Below are 17,822 nucleotides of genomic sequence, written 5' to 3'. Positions count from 1 at the left end.
TATATCTAAGCAAGGGGTGATTACACTACCTTGCCCCAGCTGAGTGATCAGCCAGTTGTGTCAATTTAAGGACCAGCCAGGGGTGGCAAAGGATATGCTGCAGCCCCTGGTAGGCCTTGGATGCACCTATGCCCTGGGCACTTATAGTGCACTGTACAGGGGCTGATAAGGTGTCCAGTACCAGATTGGTTATGCACCTAGGGTGCATGGAGTCCATTTTACAGAGAGAGCAGATAGTTGGCCTGGTTCCCTGCTAATCAGGACCCCAGGCTAAGTCGAAAACCAGCTAAACACAAGGCAAAAAATCTGGGGTAACCATAGTCAGGTGTCCACCCTCCTACATTTATCCTCTTCTTTAGGGGTTCACACTTCTCTCACCTGCTTTTCAACCTCCCCCCACCCAGCAACTCCAGCCTCCAACTCCACGCCCTCACTCTAGCTATCGCCCTCACTCTAGCTATCTGTCTATCTATCTCCCTCACTCTGTCTATCTATCTATCTATCTCCCTCACTCTGTCTATCTATCTATCTATCTCCCTCTCTCTATCTATCTCCGTCACTCTGTATCTATCTATCTCCGTCACTCTGTATCTATCTATCTCCGTCACTCTGTATCTATCTATCTCCGTCACTCTGTATCTATCTATCTCCCTCACTCTGTATCTATCTATCTCCAGTCACTCTATTTATTTATCTATCTATCGCTGTCACTCTGTCTATCTATCTATCGCCCTCACTCTATCTTTCGCCCTCTATCTATCGCCCCACCACAGCATCACTCAGGGGCACCACAGCATCACTATGCGCTACCACAGCATCACTATGCGCTACCACAGCATCACTATGCGCCACCACAGCATCACTCGTCGCCACCACAGCATCACTCGTCGCCACCACAGCATCACTCGTCGCCACCACAGCATCACTCGTCGCCACCACAGCATCACTCGTCGCCACCACAGCATCACTCGTCGCCACCACGGAATCACTCGTCGCCACCACAGCATCACTCGTCGCCACCACAGCATCACTCATCGCCACCACAGCATCACTCGTCGCCACCACAGCATCACTCGTCGCCACCACAGCATCACTCGTCGCCACCACAACATCTCTCCGCGCCACCACAGCATCAATCAGCGCAACCATTCAACAACAACTGGTTCAAATATGTTCATTCAATGTTTCAACCTTTATTACAAATGTCACAAAAATATGTTAATATTTCCCTTCTGTTCTTGGATTTTCGTCAATAAAACACACTGAACATAATCTTCACAAAAGGTATTTATAAAAGTTCAAGCTATTGCCATTATAAATTACAATAACTTTTATTTAAGTATTAATTATTTAAAAAAATTAAAAGCCATTGTTATTTGTAATATCAATACATCTAAGTCACGTAAATACAAAACATGTTGCATTACTAATGCTATAAGTGTCACATTTGCAAAAGTTAAAAGTATTGGCATTGTAAATGACTAAGCTATTAATTTCGCTGTTTTCAAAACCAACACATAAATATAAAATGTGTCATTTACAAGACCAATAGCTTAAACTTTCCTAATGCGAGACCTATTGCATTGCAAATGCTTGTTGGGCATGGTGTATGTGGCCTCGGGGAGGACAGGCAGAGTATTACTGCCTGCTCCTCCAATGGCTTCTCAAACAAGAATTCTTTTTCATTAAAAGCTGTCCTTTGTAGGACGTCATCCCTTCATTCATAGCAAATCACAAACTATTGCAAATTGCAGCCTGCCTTAGTACTACTCATTATCAGGTGTTTTTGAAACCCCCTGTGACTGGACAGTTTGTGGCAGACTTTAAATACTTATGTTGCATTGCAACAATGAAAGCCTCCTTTGCAAACTAGTCAATGTGCAAATTGCACATGCCGGTTTCGGATGGGAAGAGCACATCAGGTCTAACTTCACATAAACATCTATTGACCTACCAGGGATTTCACTTTCAAGCGGAACCGATGGTCTTCCTCCGGTGGCTATCAAGATGTGGGGTGCTGTATAGCTTTTCCCGTTGACAACCAGCATGGGTTCTGGATCAGATGTAAATATTGCATGGCCTTTAATTGTTTCTATCTTTGCCTGAAACAGGAAAATAAAATCTATTAGAGTACATACTAATAAAAATTACCTGTATACATTTTTTCAAGTTTAAAATGTGCTTAGCAAAAGTATTTTGCTTTCCAATCAATGAGAAAATATCTTCCAAACTGTGACCGGGCTGGACCGACAGCAGGGTCACCTGAAAGCAATATGGACTGGTGGACTGTTCTGCCTCCGTCACCCTCTCTCTTTGATCCCCGACAGGAGGAGTGGTCTTGGGAAGCCGATCGAACCCCAGCAGAGGAAAACAAAAGCTGTTCCTTTAACTGGGCGTTCTACTGTACTGAAGACACGCCCCCTCGAAACGTCATTGGAAATCCACTGGATAAGAACCAGGAAGAATACAGAAAGGTGTGCAACGTCACCGACGTGAAGAACAAAGGAGCAGCTGTGGTATCGAGGACGAGTGAGAATCCACCGGAAAGCAGCAAGGAGCAGCAGACAGAAGGAGACGTGCATTCGGCGGAGGTTGTGCCAGGAGGCCAACGTTCCCACCCATCCTCGAGCCACATTCCTGGAGGAGCGTGGCTTCTTCAGGTACGGGACCGGGTCTCGGGCTGGCTTGGGAGGCTGGGACGCCCTTAATTACAGGAACAAAGTTTCCCGACCGCAGCGTACTCTTCCCTTAATCCCCACGCCTTTTCATTTCTCCCTGTTCACCGGCACTATTCACAGCCCCTCAAACGGCAGAGTGTACTAGTGGTCACGTGTGTAACCGGTGTCTCCTCACCCCCGGCCCTTAACCTGGCGGTATTCAGAAAAGCAGCCTCACTGATGGCTTCTCTTCTGTATTTTGCTCTCTTTGGCCCGCCTAACGTCCGTGTGACTGCCAAGGGAAACAAAGAAGAAAAGACCCGGCTGCCAGCAAACCTAGAAGTCCTTCAGCCACCACGGATCCTGCCCAGTTTGCCGAAGCGAGACTAACTAATCGTAAAAGATGCGTCTTGAAAACAATAAAACCTTAATTACCCAGATCTGGTCTTCGCTAAATTCATTCCACGCCCCCGCACAATCTAAATTATATTGACTGCAAATGCTGTCCCCTCCCTACCCCAACCATGCTTCTTTTTAGGTCGAGGTCCTAAAGGCTGCGCTTGCGCAGTCTGGGGTCGGAGAATTAATGTGGCTTAGTAGCGCTTTGGAACCCGCCTCTCTGCCCTGTCTCTCCTCCATTGGCTGGCTTCCTAAACGGAGGACAGCCATTGGAGGAGAGAGCCGTCACTCCGATTTAGCCACGTCTCTTTCGGGGCCATAAGTTTTGCTGCTCTTTAGCTTGTGACGTCGTCCGTCACTCAGGACAGCAAAACTCGCTCCCGAATCCGAAAAATATCGGAAGCTTGAGGCCGCCATTTAGTTTCCTTCGCAGTGAAGGTGAGCTGTTCCTCGCTGTCCTCTTGCCTTTGTAAATGCTTGTTGCTTCAAGTAAACACTCTCTCCTAGCTCCCAGCACTCTTCTCCATCCTTGCCTCCCTCTTCTCCTCGCCCCTCCCCGCGCGCGCTCCTCATGTGTTTCTATTTAAGGGCTGGCGAGCGGGCGCCTGCGATTGGCCCGCACAGACCCCTTTGAGTTCCAGCGCGAGCCCCGAGGAGAGGAGAAGGAGTTCTACCTCAGAGGGGGCAACTCTGCACTGTCTCTTTGGGCCAGCCAGGGGTTGTGTCACGCATGCACTTCTTGGCGCGGGACGGTGTCAGTCACGTGGGAGCCCACCATGAAACCCTGTGACTAGCCCCCGGTGCCGTGCGCCCCTCGCCTCCCAATGTCCCTCTGCGCCGCTCTGCTGGGGGCCAGGGGATGCTGCTGCTATATGGCCGGCCACTTGCGGAGATGCAGCGACCTCACATTGGCTTCTGATTGGCTCGACGAGGCGGAGGCCAACCATGAGTCGGGTGCACAGAGGTCACCCCAAGGGAGCCACGTCCGGCAGCTGGCTGACCGCTTGCTTTCTTCCATCCCCAGGTTCGGACCCCAACTCTGACCCCATGATCCTGGAGCAATACGTGGTGGTCTCCAACTATGCCAAGCAGGAGAACTCCGAGATCAGCCTGCAGGCCGGCGAGGTGGTGGACGTCATCGAGAAGAACGAGAGCGGTTAGTCCCTTCCTGCCCTCCCTCCCCACGTCTGTTTTTGTTCTTTCCTCTCCTCTCCCCTCCAGGAGCTGTGCATTAGCCCATCTGGTAATGTGCTAGGCTGCTGGCTGACGAGTTCGAAGTCTCCCCTTGTTGGTTTAGGATTGAGGCCAAAATGTTTCCTTCTACTAGAAGAATGTCCCCTACAAATGTGTATTTTCATGTACTATATTGTATAAATACAGCACAAGAACGTCTTATACAAATGCATTCATATAAATGTTTGTCAATGTGCATAAAAGTGTGATCCACATTAGTGAAACAAGACAGTTAAGGCTGAAAAACAAAAATGAAGAAATTGTGTTTTTGATGGTGTGTTGATTTTGCTTTTGAGTCTGCATTCTTATTCTTTTGTGTATCCTTTTTGTGATGATGCTTACTGTGGTACATCCCAGAGGCTTTGTTTGCAGATCGGGCCTACACCGTTTTCTATAGCTGACGGAGACATTTTAAGGCATGGGCAAAGTGGTCTCTAGCCTAGGGCCCCAACATTTCAAACCTCCCCCCAAAAAAAAAAATAGATCCAGCTCTGTTCTGCTGTCTCTTGCCTGGATGGCCTTTAATACTTCTTAAACAGATTGTTTTAAATACCGTTTTACTTTAATGTATCTTTAAATATGGGTGATATGTAGAGTCTGTTACAGTCATGTTGCAGATAAATGTTAATGTTTTATGCAACATCCTTAAAAAAAAGTTTTTTAGATCGAAACAGTGTGTGTGGGTGGCTCTGTGTGTGTGTGGGTGGCTCTCTGTGTGTGTGTGGGGGTGGCTCTGTGTGTGTGTGTGAGGTGTGAGTGGTTCTGTGTGTGTGTGGGTGGCTGTGTGTGTGTGTGAGTGAGTGGCTCTGTGTGCTCGAGTGGCTCTGTGTGCTCGAGTGGCTCTGTGTGCTCGAGTGGCTCTGTGTGCTCGAGTGGCTCTGTGTGGCTCTGTGTGCGTGTGTGGCTCTGTGTGCGTGTGTGGCTCTGTGTGTGTGTGTGGCTCTGTGTGTGTGTGTGTGTGGCTCTGTGTGTGTGTGTGTGTGTGGCTCTGTGTGTGTGTGGCTCTGTGTGTGTGGCTCTGTGTGTGTGTGGCTCTGTGTGTGTGTGGCTCTGTGTGTGTGGCTGTGTGTGTGGCTGTGTGTGTGTGGCTGTGTGTGTGTGTGGCTCTGTGTGTGTGTGTGGCTCTGTGTGTGTGTGTGGCTCTGTGTGTGTGTGTGGCTCTGTGTGTGTGTGTGGCTCTGTGTGTGTGTGTGGCTCTGTGTGTGTGTGTGGCTGTGTGTGTGGCTCTGTGTGTGTGTGTGGCTCTGTGTGTGTGTGTGGCTCTGTGTGTGTGTGTGGCTCTGTGTGTGTGTGTGGCTCTGTGTGTGTGTGTGGCTCTGTGTGTGTGGCTCTGTGTGTGTGTGGCTCTGTGTGTGTGTGTGTGGCTCTGTGTGTGTGTGTGGCTCTGTGTGTGTGTGTGTGGCTCTGTGTGTGTGTGTGGCTCTGTGTGTGTGTGGCTCTGTGTGTGTGTGGCTCTGTGTGTGTGTGGCTCTGTGTGTGTGGCTCTGTGTGTGTGGCTCTGTGTGTGTGTGGCTCTGTGTGTGTGTGGCTCTGTGTGTGTGTGGCTCTGTGTGTGTGTGGCTCTGTGTGTGTGTGGCTCTGTGTGTGTGGCTCTGTGTGTGTGTGGCTCTGTGTGTGTGTGTGGCTCTGTGTGTGTGTGTGGCTCTGTGTGTGTGTGGCTCTGTGTGTGTGTGTGGCTCTGTGTGTTTCTCTGTGTGTGTGTGGCTCTGTGTGTTTCTCTGTGTGGATAGCTTTTTTTGTAGGTGGCTCTATGTGTGGGTGGCTCTGTCTGTGTGAGGGTGGCTCTGTGTAGGTGGCACAGTATGTGTGGCTCTGTGTGGGTGGCTTTGTATGTGTGTGTGGGTGGCTTTGTGTGTGTTGCTCTATGTGGGTGTAAATGCAATAGGTCATGCATTTGCGAGCGATTAAGCTATTGGCATTGTAAATGACATGCCATTTATTTAACGATTAAGCTATTGGCAATGTAAATGACAATGCCATTTATTTATGATTTAAAAAAAAAGTAATGAGCAATGCCAATAGCTCTATCTTTAATAATGCCGAGACCATTGCATTGTAAATGCTTGTTTGGTACTGCGGACCAGATACCTACCCAATAATTCTTAACATGAGATGAACCTTTAGCTCACAGTAGGCAGGAAGCCTTTGGTTTCACATTGTGAAGTACAGAGATGACCGCCCCTGGATCAGTTTTCCTCATGGATATGGGTTCTATCCTAGGGATTCTACTCTGAATCTTGGAGGACTACATTTATAATACTAATTCCCAAGACAGAAGAAGCTCAAGGTAGTCCTACGTGGACTACCTGCTCTCTCTGGCCTAGATTACAATATATTTACCAGGAATGATTAGGGCATTATACTCCAAGTTGAAGGAGCATGTGGTTGAGGAAGCTTCTCTTTTCTCCTCTCAAATCCCTAGGGCAAGTGCAACTACCACTGACTGCTGAGTGCATGAGTGGACATGCAGAGCTAAGCATCTCACCTATAGGAGTGCTGTAGCATCTGTCTCCATTATTAGATAACGAGCCAAACTGACTTTTCAGTGTGCATCAATTCTAGAATGCAAATATTGACAGGTATAGTGGGGAACACTCTGTTTTATCAAAGGAATGATGATAGCACAGACCCCAAGAATACTCAATAGATGGGTAATGGGGTGGAGTTAATTCCCCACAGACTTTTTTGTAGACTTTTTTTTAATTCCCACACTAAGGACACTTTTTCCGGCAGAAGTGAAAAGAAAGAATGGGAACCTAAGTCTAACATTAATTTAAAAGTAGTTATATGGATGGAAGGACTCTCGAGATGAACGGTTTCCATGAGGAACAGGGTCAGTACTTATTAGAATTAGTGGATCTCTGCCTAGAGTGGCACAGCGGGCAAAACACAATGGATTTGAATGCTACTCCAAGCAATTGCCACTATTTAGAGTATTTCAAACATTCATCCCAACACCTTTTGGGTGTTTGATTGACAGTAGCATCCCTCGAAACCTGAGACTTGTGCAGCTTTTCATGCTAAATACTGCCAGTGCTTGTGAATTCCAAATAGTAGTAAATTTGCATCCATCCCACTCAAAGAGCAGGTCTATGGGTGCACATTTACTATTTTTTTGATAAACCAACCACTATATACATTTACGTTTCTGCTCCAAACAAATTAACAAGTTGAAATCTTTTGTAAAATGAGAAACATGAGAAAAAGAGACATGGATAAAGCAAACAGGACTCAGGGCCCTCAGACCTAATTACCAAGCCAATAATGCATTTGAAGGGTGTCACGTCCCAAAAGCAAAAAAAGAACAATTGATGGACAAAATGCAGAACAAGGTCATATATTCACCCCAGTACAGAGATCTGGGCCCAACTCCATTGTTTGTTTGCTCACCGTACCAGTCCAGTTTGGACACAGCCATATGCAAATCAGTCTTGAACCTGCACCCAATGGGCACAGTCCAGCCCAAAGTGCCAGGCCAGGCCCTGCCTGGACTGGAAACAAGCATCCTAGGACCGGTTTCGGGCTTTCAGCCCTCATCAGCCAAGATAGCTAGACTCCAGTGGCATGTAGAGCATGGGACCCAAGTCTGGGCATACCCGCCCCACTCGGGGTGATAAATGCAAAAAGAATAATTGATGTCAGAATGCAGAACGATGCTATAAATTCACCCCAGTACAGAGATCTGGGCCTAAAGCCATCGTTTTGTTACTCACCATGCCATTTCAGTTTGGACCCAGCCATATGCAAATCACCCCACCTGAAATTGAGCCCCTGCTCGTCCCACCTGGGCAGGGTAGATTTCCCTGGGAACTCATGACTACATTCACGTACAACGCAAAGGCCTGAAGTCCCTGCCCTAGGATCACTTATTTTAAATGTACTTTCACTGCAAACACTCTTTTTGTCTGTGCTATGAGGAGCTTTGTCCATCACCACCCCCTTTTGTACCGCTTTTGGCCGCCATAAGTGTGGCAGGGTATGCTCAGACGTGAGTCCCTTGCTCACTTTGCCACTGGATTCAAGCAAGCCGGGCTGAAGACAGCTGGAATGCCAGAAACCGGTCCTCGGAAGCTTGTTTCCGGTCCAGAGAAGACATGGCTTGGCAGTTCGGGCCGGACTGTTCCCATGAGGCACAGGGTCAGACTGATTTGCATATAGCCATGTCTGAACTGGGGTGGCAGAGTGGGCTAAAGAACTGTGATGGATTAAACCCAGATCTTTTGACTGGGTGTGAGTGTTTGATTGAGTCAGATGCTCCGTCCGTCCCTTTTGTACCGATGAGGAGCTTTGATGGCAGGGTTGAGAGGGACATTATCACCAACATCCCAGTCCCCCACTTAAAGAGTTCAGATTAACACTCCCTAGAGAAGGACTTTTAGGGTCTGGCTTGCCAATAAAAGTCCATGCACGTGCCAAGCCGTAACATTTTTGTCATGTATTATGTGCAGCAATCGTAATGTAAAAACAGTATAGTCACTTTAAAATTGGAAAAAACATTATTTCACATGTCAAAGCATTTTACCTTAGTACATTAGAATATATTCACTACATAGACAAACATTTATTTAAAGTGATAGCCGGTATTGATTCATGTTTTTTTTTGTTGGTTTTTCTCCCTCTCCTTCCCTCTCTCCCTCCCTCCCTCCCTCTCTCCATCACTCTCCCTCACTCTCTCTCCCTAGTTTTAAATCAAAAGGTCACTGTTTTTGTCTTTTTTTGATGCACAGTGAAAATATCTGACACAGCACACCCAAGTTATGGCCCCAGACCCATCTACCAAGCCAAGAATGCATTTATTTGGGTGGGAGGAAGGGAACGGGACGAGGTGGGGTCACACCCCAAACACCCTACCTGAAGCTACACCCTTGAGGGATGGCCTGCATGTCAGGCCAAGTGGCCTAAACAAATATTGGATACCTTTGGAGCACTGAACTGGTGAAGCGGAAATGGGAAGAATAAGCTTAGTAGATGACGGTGCAGCAATGGCCAATAGGGTTCAATACCAAAATGTAGTCAATTGCAATGGTCTGAATGGGCCACAGAGAGTGTCTTTTGTCATCAAGGATCTAAGATCTAATTACACTAGTGGGGGACCTGGACATGTTTACACTGGTAATTTGCATGGCCAAGGAGTAGCCCTCCAAGAACAGCTGCACACAATGGTTTGCGAAAATCTCCAGTTGGAGTAAAAAAAACGAAAACAGAAGGGGTGCAAACTTTGTTGTCAGGAGTACCACAGGAGTATCAGAACTGTGAACTAAGAATGTCTGGATGTTAAGTCTTTAAATGTTTTTCCTTCATGCCCCATTAGCAAATAGTTTTTATATGCAAAGACTACAGATTCATTTGTTTCATGCCAATGGCAGCCCTCAAACCATCTTGTTTGGCTTTACAATGAGCTAAGGACCAGGTGTCTGTTTGTGCTGTTCCCACTGCTGAGTTTTTGAAAATTGAAAGAGAGAAGGCTTTTGAGGTTTTGAACCATGGGCATTGGGAAACGACTTGCTTTTTTAACCTGACTGAAGTATGTATTAACAGCCAGAAGGTTTTGGGAAGAACGTCAACTTAAGGACTACAAACCAAGTTTAGCGACCTTGGAGATGACACCTCGTAGCCTTTCAAAAGCCAATGGTGTAGAGGGCATGAGTCTTTTCTGTGCCAAATCATTGGGAATACCTATTACGGAGTCAGGGTGTTTTTTGCACCATGCCTGGGTATTGAAGTTTGCGGTATCAATGGTCGAACAAATGGCAGGAGGAGAAGAGTACCAGGAGGATTTGAAGGCCAGAAGTCAGGTCTGTTTTTACATACTGCCTTAAAGTTTTGGATAGGAATTACTGGCTTTCTTTTGATAAGGCTGAAGGCCGGTTTTTCCGTCAAATTTGTAATTTAAATTCCATGGCAGCCCCACATGTTCTTCGTTTGGAATTCCATTTAGTTTCTTCTTACACTTCTTCTCTGGCAGCGGTCCTGAGGCGGGGAACACGCTCTGTTGGGGGGGATGAGGGTACTTTAGGGCCGCTTTGAAGCTGGAAATTTTTGTAAAATTAAAAGAAAAATCAGCTTTTTTTTTAGATCATTAGCCCATGCAAACCATTTATTTGGGCTTAATTTAAATTGTGACTCACCCATGCCAAAGCCTGTACTGAAGTCTTTTTTTAAAAAGTCTGTAAGCACGATTAGTACAGCAAGAGATATAGCTGTAACAAGGTGATCCGTGTGAGTGCAACGGGGAGCGGACCCCAGCCCCATCTCTCATGGAATGTTCCACATGGCATCAGAAGGTTAATACTTCTTTTAAGCACTAACCTGTTGCCCGAGAGACGTAACGCGCATTTGGGAAATAACTCCTAGAGAGGAGAGAATTTGTGAACTTTGCCGCTCCCAAATACAGGATCTCAATCATGTGCTATTTGTGTGTCCAGAACTTAAGGGCAAGGCGTATGTTTTTGAGACCCTCTTTTATTAAATTTAATATTCGTTCCGCTGAGGAGGCCCGATCTTTTGTGTTGTCCCCTCCTAATGAAATGATCTGCCATAGAATATTTCAATTTTTTTAAAAATTCTGGTTATTTATTAGAATTTCTGATTTTTAGTTCAGTTGGTATGTGTAATGTTTTGCTGATTGCCAGACTTTTGTATTTGTTATAAAGCATGTTTCTTTTATTGTATTGGTGTATTTTTGTGGACCTCTGTTGGAGTTCTGTAACAAATAAATTAATTGACTGGACATACTGCCTTGTGGACAATTACCTTAGCTTTAAAAACACTCTACATTAAATAAGTAGCCTGTGGACCATTTTTAACACTGGTGAATTATGAGCATGCGGTTATTGCTAAGTCTGTCCACTGCATTTTGGACCAAATGAAGCTGGTACAGAGAAGACTGGGGAGTTGTGAGGTAGGCTGCATTGCAATAGTCCAATCTAGACTGCACTAGTGCATTGATAACTGGAACATGAATGTGTTCTTCTTTGAAAGGAAGGGGTAATCTTAACCTTCAAATATGCCAGAACCAAGTCTTGGCAACCCTTGTAATTTCAGTTTTCAAATAGAGGTCAGAACTAATATATATGCTTAAACTGCGGACAGAGGTAGCAGCAAATGGTACAGGGCCAATCAAGTCATTCCATTCCAAGGCTTCTGGACACAAATCAGGATTAAGAATGAGCTCGATCTTAGACTCATTCAGGTTTAGAAAATTATTAGCCATCCACCAGTTTATAAAAGTTAATCAATCTCATTGGGATAGATGGGTCTTGGGCCATTTGGATAACGAGAGACAAAAAACTCCAGTGGCATGGAGAGCATGGGACCCAAGTCTGGGCATACCCGTCCCACTCAGGGTGACAAATGCAAGAAGAACAATTGATGGACCCTACGAAGTCAATGTTCAATATTGAAGCATGTATGGAAGCGGTGGCCTTGTGGATGGTTAAGTCTGGTCTCAAACTCAATGGAGACAAGACGGAGACAAGTAACAACCCCGGGGAGGCTATAGAGGCAGCAGGAACAAGCTGGCGGAAATGCCTTGGTCCTCCAACAACTCCAAAGAGCAGATAAAAAGTTTAAGAGTATGGTTAGATCAAGTTCTTAACTTCAACAGCGAAGCAATTAATCTAGCCGCCACATGCTTTGGAATTATCAGAATGTTTAGGAAAATCCTCCCACTGCTTCCAGTCTAGGCTCGAAGAGTGATAGTACAGGCATTGCTACTCTCACGGCTGAACTATGGGAACTCCCTTTACTTGGGCACCACAAAAGCCACTATAAAGAAACTACAGGTGGTACAAAACTGTGCAGATAGGCTTCTCTCGCCTGTGCCCCAAGGTGAGCCAGTGAAGCCTGTGCTAAAAAAAACTTCACTGGCTGCCAATTACAGAGCGGATCAAGTTCAAAGCTTTGTGTATAGCTCATAAAAAGCTTTGGGGAACTGGTCCCAAGATAAATCAATCTCTGGTGGCTTTTTACCAACCCACAAGATGCCTCCGGTCTGCAGATCAATTTTTGGCAGTGGTCCCAAAAATTAAGAGAGCATGATCTGGGGGCCGCATGTTCTCCTATAATGCAGCTAAGCTCTGGAACGCCCTACCGTTTCCATTACGTTCCACCTCACACCATCTTACCTTTCGTAAACAGTTGAAGACTTGGCTGTTTCAAATATCGCCATAATCAGCCTGCCTTCTGACTTTTCTTGTCACTCATAGCGCGGAGTGCCTAAGGGTAGCCAGGCGCTCTATAAATACTTAAAAATAATGATAATAATGAAGTAGCTTGGCCAAGAGAAGCATGCACATATTAAACAGGTGGGGCAACAGGATCAAACCCTGTGGGACACTGAGCCTCGAAGACTTCAAGCTCAGACCAAAACAGAGTAGACTTACTCCTTGATGACATTCCTCTAAGTACGATGTAAGCCACTTGAGAATAGACCCAGAGACGCCAAAGTCTAGTAGCCTGAATATTAGAATGGGTTGATCAATGATGTTGTTGAAAGATGCAGACAGATCAAAGAACTGCCTGGCATTTCTCATACTAATAAAGAACACCTCCAAGGGAGTTAATGAGGCCCAAGTGTCCCTCTTTGAGCACAACCTCAGGCAGACCCTGTTGGGTTCAACAATATGAGGCAGACCTCCACCATCTGCAGTATTTAATAATACTGGGCTTCTGTCGCAGAAGGATTTCAAGTCTCTCTGACCTGGAATTATCAAGCCTGTAAGTCTGGACCTGATAATTCTAGACCTGGACACACTGGGACTGTCTGTACTGCTGTCGGGTTTGGGGCAGCGGGCAGCATCGCAGTCTCTTCAGGCGCAAGCCTGCCCTGCACTCTTCCTCCCACACCTCTTCACATCACAATCTCCACTGGCCTACCACAAACACTTTTTGCCTGCTCAGAGGTGCCAGAAAATATGAGCAGTTTTCCCCCACTGAATCAAGGAAAATTACCTACAAAAGGAAACATTATTACCATTACCAGGTCCAAGTGGTTATTCCTCATAAGGGAGAGGGTGGGGTTGTAGGAGGGACTCCTAGTCGCTGGAATTTGATTTGAGGATACCAGCGAGAATCATAGTTTGAGGTCCACCAGAACTCCAAGGCCAAGTTCCACAGTATACGCAAGGACGGCCTATGTACAGGCTAGAATAAATTGTCAAACATCTTTGTTCTGATACGGTCAAATACCTACAGCACCTGTTTCTAGGATGGTACACACTTAGACTTCAGAATGTGAAAACGTGATGTTAAAGTTCATATGCTACTTTTTCCCCTTAACACAAAGTACTCTTTATCACTCAATGGAGAAACTCCATTCACTCTGTCAATTTGGGGGAATTTTGTTAGGCATTCACACCTTCCTGGTCTTCACAGAAGTAAATCTCCGGAAGCATTCAGGATGGAAAACTCTCTACAAAAACGTTCGGGTTTGATGTGTCAGACGAATTTTGCAAATGGGTTCACTCATATAGCAACTTTTGTAAGCAGATTCACTGGCACAAAAATTATGTACTTTCTTTTTAGTTCAGCCAACTTAAGATGGCAAAACTCACCATTCTTGATTCTGTGACAACTTTGCCCATGCAAATTCCTTATGTGACAAATACTTTGTGAATTGGATGCATCATTTGGGAGATTACAAAATACAGCAGATTCTGGCTAAATGTAACATATGCATAGGGCCACAAGTGACGTCTATTTTAAATTCCTTCGCCGGATGTATTTCACTCCCGCCCTCGCACACAGAAACGACAAGTCCAGGCCTCACCACTGTCAGAAATGTTTGGCGCCACTTGCTGACTTTGCGCATCTTACCTGGACCTGTCCTAAGATCCACCGGTATTGGTTGAATGTCCACTCCACTTTGCGGGACATACTGTCCATGCAAATCCTTCCTACCCCTGAGATCGCACTCCTAGGATATGCGGCAAACTTCCCCAAGAGGGTGCGCAAGATAGCTGCGCTGGGTTTCCTCTTGGCCAAATGGGAGATTGAGCTGTTGTGGGGCAACAGGCACGCCCCCACGCTATGCTCTTGGTTGAATAGCCTTGCGTTCTGCAATGTTAATTGTGAGGAATTTAGTACTCTACTTCCCTGCTCATCCAGGCCAATTGACATTTGGGGCCCATACAGAGACTATATCTCCAGGTGTCCGGCGCTGCAGGATTCTCAGGTGCAGGCCGGAATTACCCCTGAGGGTGTGGGTTAGATCTCCGCTGACGTTGTGATCAGATTGTGGGGCACTTGCTTGCATGCTATGTGAATTATATTTTCCGAAATTGTTCTTGGATGTGTATATTATTTTTGGTCACGACGTATCATTCTTTGTTAACATTTTATGTATCTTTTGTTTTTATTTGATATGTCTTATTAATCCTTCACAAATGGTGATCCATCCGACTGCATTGTATCTTTAATGTCATGTCTTTATTGCAAAACTGGAAAATAAAGCTTTAAAAAAAGAAAGTAACATATGCATTCTGTATATAAAATCTATTAAAGTAGAAAATGAATTAATAAAGATAGAGAAGGGGGAGGAGCCTAGCTCGCAACAATGATGGCCGCCTGATTCCTCGACTCCGCCGACCCTCTCGCCCTTCTCCCGTTTTCCGCCCTATCCTGCTGGCTCTCCTGTTACCGAGTGGTGTCGGCGGACTCGGGAGACGAACCCGGATCTATTGATGTGCTTCTCTGCTCGATCCCGGCAGTGAAAGTGCCGAGACGCCCTCACCTCCTCCTGACGCTGCGCGGCTGTGACCGGCTCTTTGTTCTCCGAGCGCGGCCGGCTCTACACACAACAACAGCGGCCATTACAGGCGGGACTGAGCCGGCCGGTGGGACGTGGCAGCCGCATCGTTATCTCCGCATCTTGTTTCGCCGCTCTACCGGCTTTGGGCACCGCCGCTGAGGGAGAAACATTGTATTGTCTTTCCAGCCCGGGGACGGCTCCGCTGGCTACTTTGTTTCCCCGAGGGCTGTGCTGGGCGCCATTTTACTGCCTGCCTTCAGGTCCTGTAAGTGAGGACCCTGGGAGGCTATTGAAGACGCGGACGTCTGCCCACACCACTTCGAAACTGTGAGGTGATGGAGTGTGCTACCCCTATGCCCCTGGACTGGTTGTGCCATGCTGAGTATTGGCGTGGTGATCAACAGTTTGCGGAGGGTGATGGCGGCCGACTTCCGGGACAGCTCCGCATCGGTTCGCCCGTGTACAGGGGGACGCTGCAACCTCTCTCCCTGAGGCACCAAAGTTGATTGGCGACATTTTGGGCGCCCTAGGTACTTTGAGAGTTGCCCTAAGTACTGCTGCCAGTGATTTAGGGGACCGGCTGGATGCGATTTTGTCTGCTACATCCTTGCCTGATCTCGGATGCCTTCGAGAGCGGGACACTGCGCCACACCCTGTGTCTGACCTCTGTGGCATCATCGCCCCGGTCGCCACCGAAACGGTGGGGGTGCGCGAACCTGATACTGCTGAGGTGCCGGCGGGAACATCCATGGAGAGGTCCGAAGATTCTGGTGTTGTGATATGGCTGGGGAACAGTCGCCGGGCACCATGTCTAGCGACTCCTTCGGGGACTACTGGCATGACTCATCCCCTTCTCCTGAAGCGGTTGCTGCTGCCTGGACTAGCCGATTTTGGAGGTTCAATGCCGTGTGTTGCTCCTTCTTGTACCACTGCTAATCACATGGCTATGTGTCGGATGGACTTTGGTGGACATCTTCCTACTCTGCTGTGGTCATCTTGTTCACTCGCTTTTTTCTGGATGTCTACCATGAAGCTGGACTATGTCGTCACACCGCACCGCAGGGGGCAAGGTTGAGGGGGTCCCCTCTCATGTCTGGATTGCTGTTGCTCGTACTGCTGGGATGCTGATGGACTGCCGGGGCTATTGAATATTGGTCTTGTATCGGTAACGGGGTTGGGAAAAGGGCGGCCAGAGTAATACATGCTGGTAGTTTTGGGTGTATCCGTATGGCCCTCCTCCGGTCTTATGTGTACTATGTTAATTTCTTTTACTTTTCCTTTTCCCTTTTCTGATTCTAAATTTCGGGTTGATTATGGGCGACAGGCACACTGCTAGGGGGGAGGGGGGGGGGGGGGGGTAGGCCGTAGCCTCCGCATGCGTGCAGGGTGGGGGGTGGGTTTTTGTTTCGTTTCAGTTTCTATGGGCCTTATTTTTCTTCTCTCTTCTTGGTTTCTCTTTTACTTTTTCTTTTTCTCTCGGGTCAGCAAGGTGCTTAGGTGTAGCGCTACTTATTCTTTCCGCTGTTGGTCCTGTTACTTTTGTGGATTTAGGTGTTCTATGTCCATGGGGCAGACGATGGCCAGTATGTACTGTTGGAATGTGCTATCCTCCTGATAATTATTATTGTCTGCTGATTTTTCGATTATTATCCTTCGTTTTGTTGCTAACTTGCTGGGTTCATTGCCTGCTATGTGCTTTCGGTGGATTGAACGCGTCTGATCCTTCCTATCTAAAAATTTAAAATTAACCTAACTTCTCCTGTACCCGGCGGTCCCTCTTTCCATATGTCACGTCTTGGACACTTGCTGCTCTTTGTCATTGGGACTGCTGGGTTGATCTATCCTTACTTTTTTTTGTGCTGCCAACTGCTTTCGAGGCCGGCCAGTTTGGTTGTGGGCCCGTACCTGTATGCTTATGTTGCACAATAAAGGTTTCAAAAATTTTAATAAAAAAAAAAAAAATAAAGATAGAGAAGCCGGAGAATAGCTCCATGGAGAGCGCACTTTTAGACAAAACAAATAGCGTGCGTGCTTAATTAAAAAAATTGTTCTAAACAGCAGCATATCAAGCTGACTAGGTTTGACACCCAAGTTCATGTTGATATCGAAACATGGGTGATGGAACTAGAACATTTTCAGGGCTACGGGAATGGCAATGATAGATCAGACGCAGACACCGGTACTGAGAAAGGGAGTGTGGGGTTAACTGGATAGGAACTATTGTAAGGTGATTTGGACTCCAGAGGTTGTAATGAATGGGTTGGATTATATGGGACTCCGCCCTGGTTCATACTACTGCAATTTGTATATCTGTACTGACTGTATTCTATGCCATACGTGGTGCTGAGGACATGTAAAGTGCAGCAGTCAATTCCTCTTTCATTGGCTCAGGTTCTTGCCCTGTACGCATAGACAAATCCTCTTCATCACAAGCACATGTTTTCTGAATCACGTGAAGTGGAGCGACATGTTTGGCGAGACATAACTGGAGCATACCTCGGAGCCTCACAAATGAGATTCAATACATCCCACATCACTCACACTATAAAACACACATACTTCTACCAACCTTGTAAAACAAAGTAACTTACAGTTTCCTCAAACGACCAAAGTGCTTTGTGGCCTTGTTAGGGCCAGGAGAGTGCAACAGAAATCCTAAAATAAAATACAATTAAAAATCTTTAAGCGTGTTTACAAACCTTGTTTAGGTTATTTTGATAGATGCCATTCAGTTGGCTCACGTAGGCGTCTCGTTTTTCTTTAATTGTTCTGCAACAACATAC

At 46.5% G+C, this 17,822-nt stretch overlaps 1 protein-coding gene across 1 annotated transcript in view; it reads right to left on the bottom strand.

Annotated features, from left to right (window-relative positions):
- The window catches only part of GSR (glutathione-disulfide reductase), a 183,159-nt gene that overhangs the window by 71,136 nt on the left and 94,201 nt on the right, over positions 1-17,822 (bottom strand). Inside the window, exons 4-5 of the mRNA XM_086961703.1 lie at positions 17,739-17,808; positions 1,955-2,102 (exon numbers count right to left, since the gene is read on the bottom strand). Coding sequence (XP_086817829.1) covers positions 1,955-2,102; positions 17,739-17,808 — 218 coding nt within the window. The remainder of the gene's footprint in view (positions 1-1,954; positions 2,103-17,738; positions 17,809-17,822) is intronic.

The sequence above is a fragment of the Lissotriton vulgaris genome, chromosome 3_1 (genome assembly GCF_964263255.1).
Source record: "Lissotriton vulgaris chromosome 3_1, aLisVul1.2, whole genome shotgun sequence".
Lineage (NCBI taxonomy): Eukaryota > Metazoa > Chordata > Amphibia > Caudata > Salamandridae > Lissotriton > Lissotriton vulgaris.
Note: the sequence above shows the minus strand (reverse complement) of the source record. Positions and strands in the feature narration are given on the sequence as shown.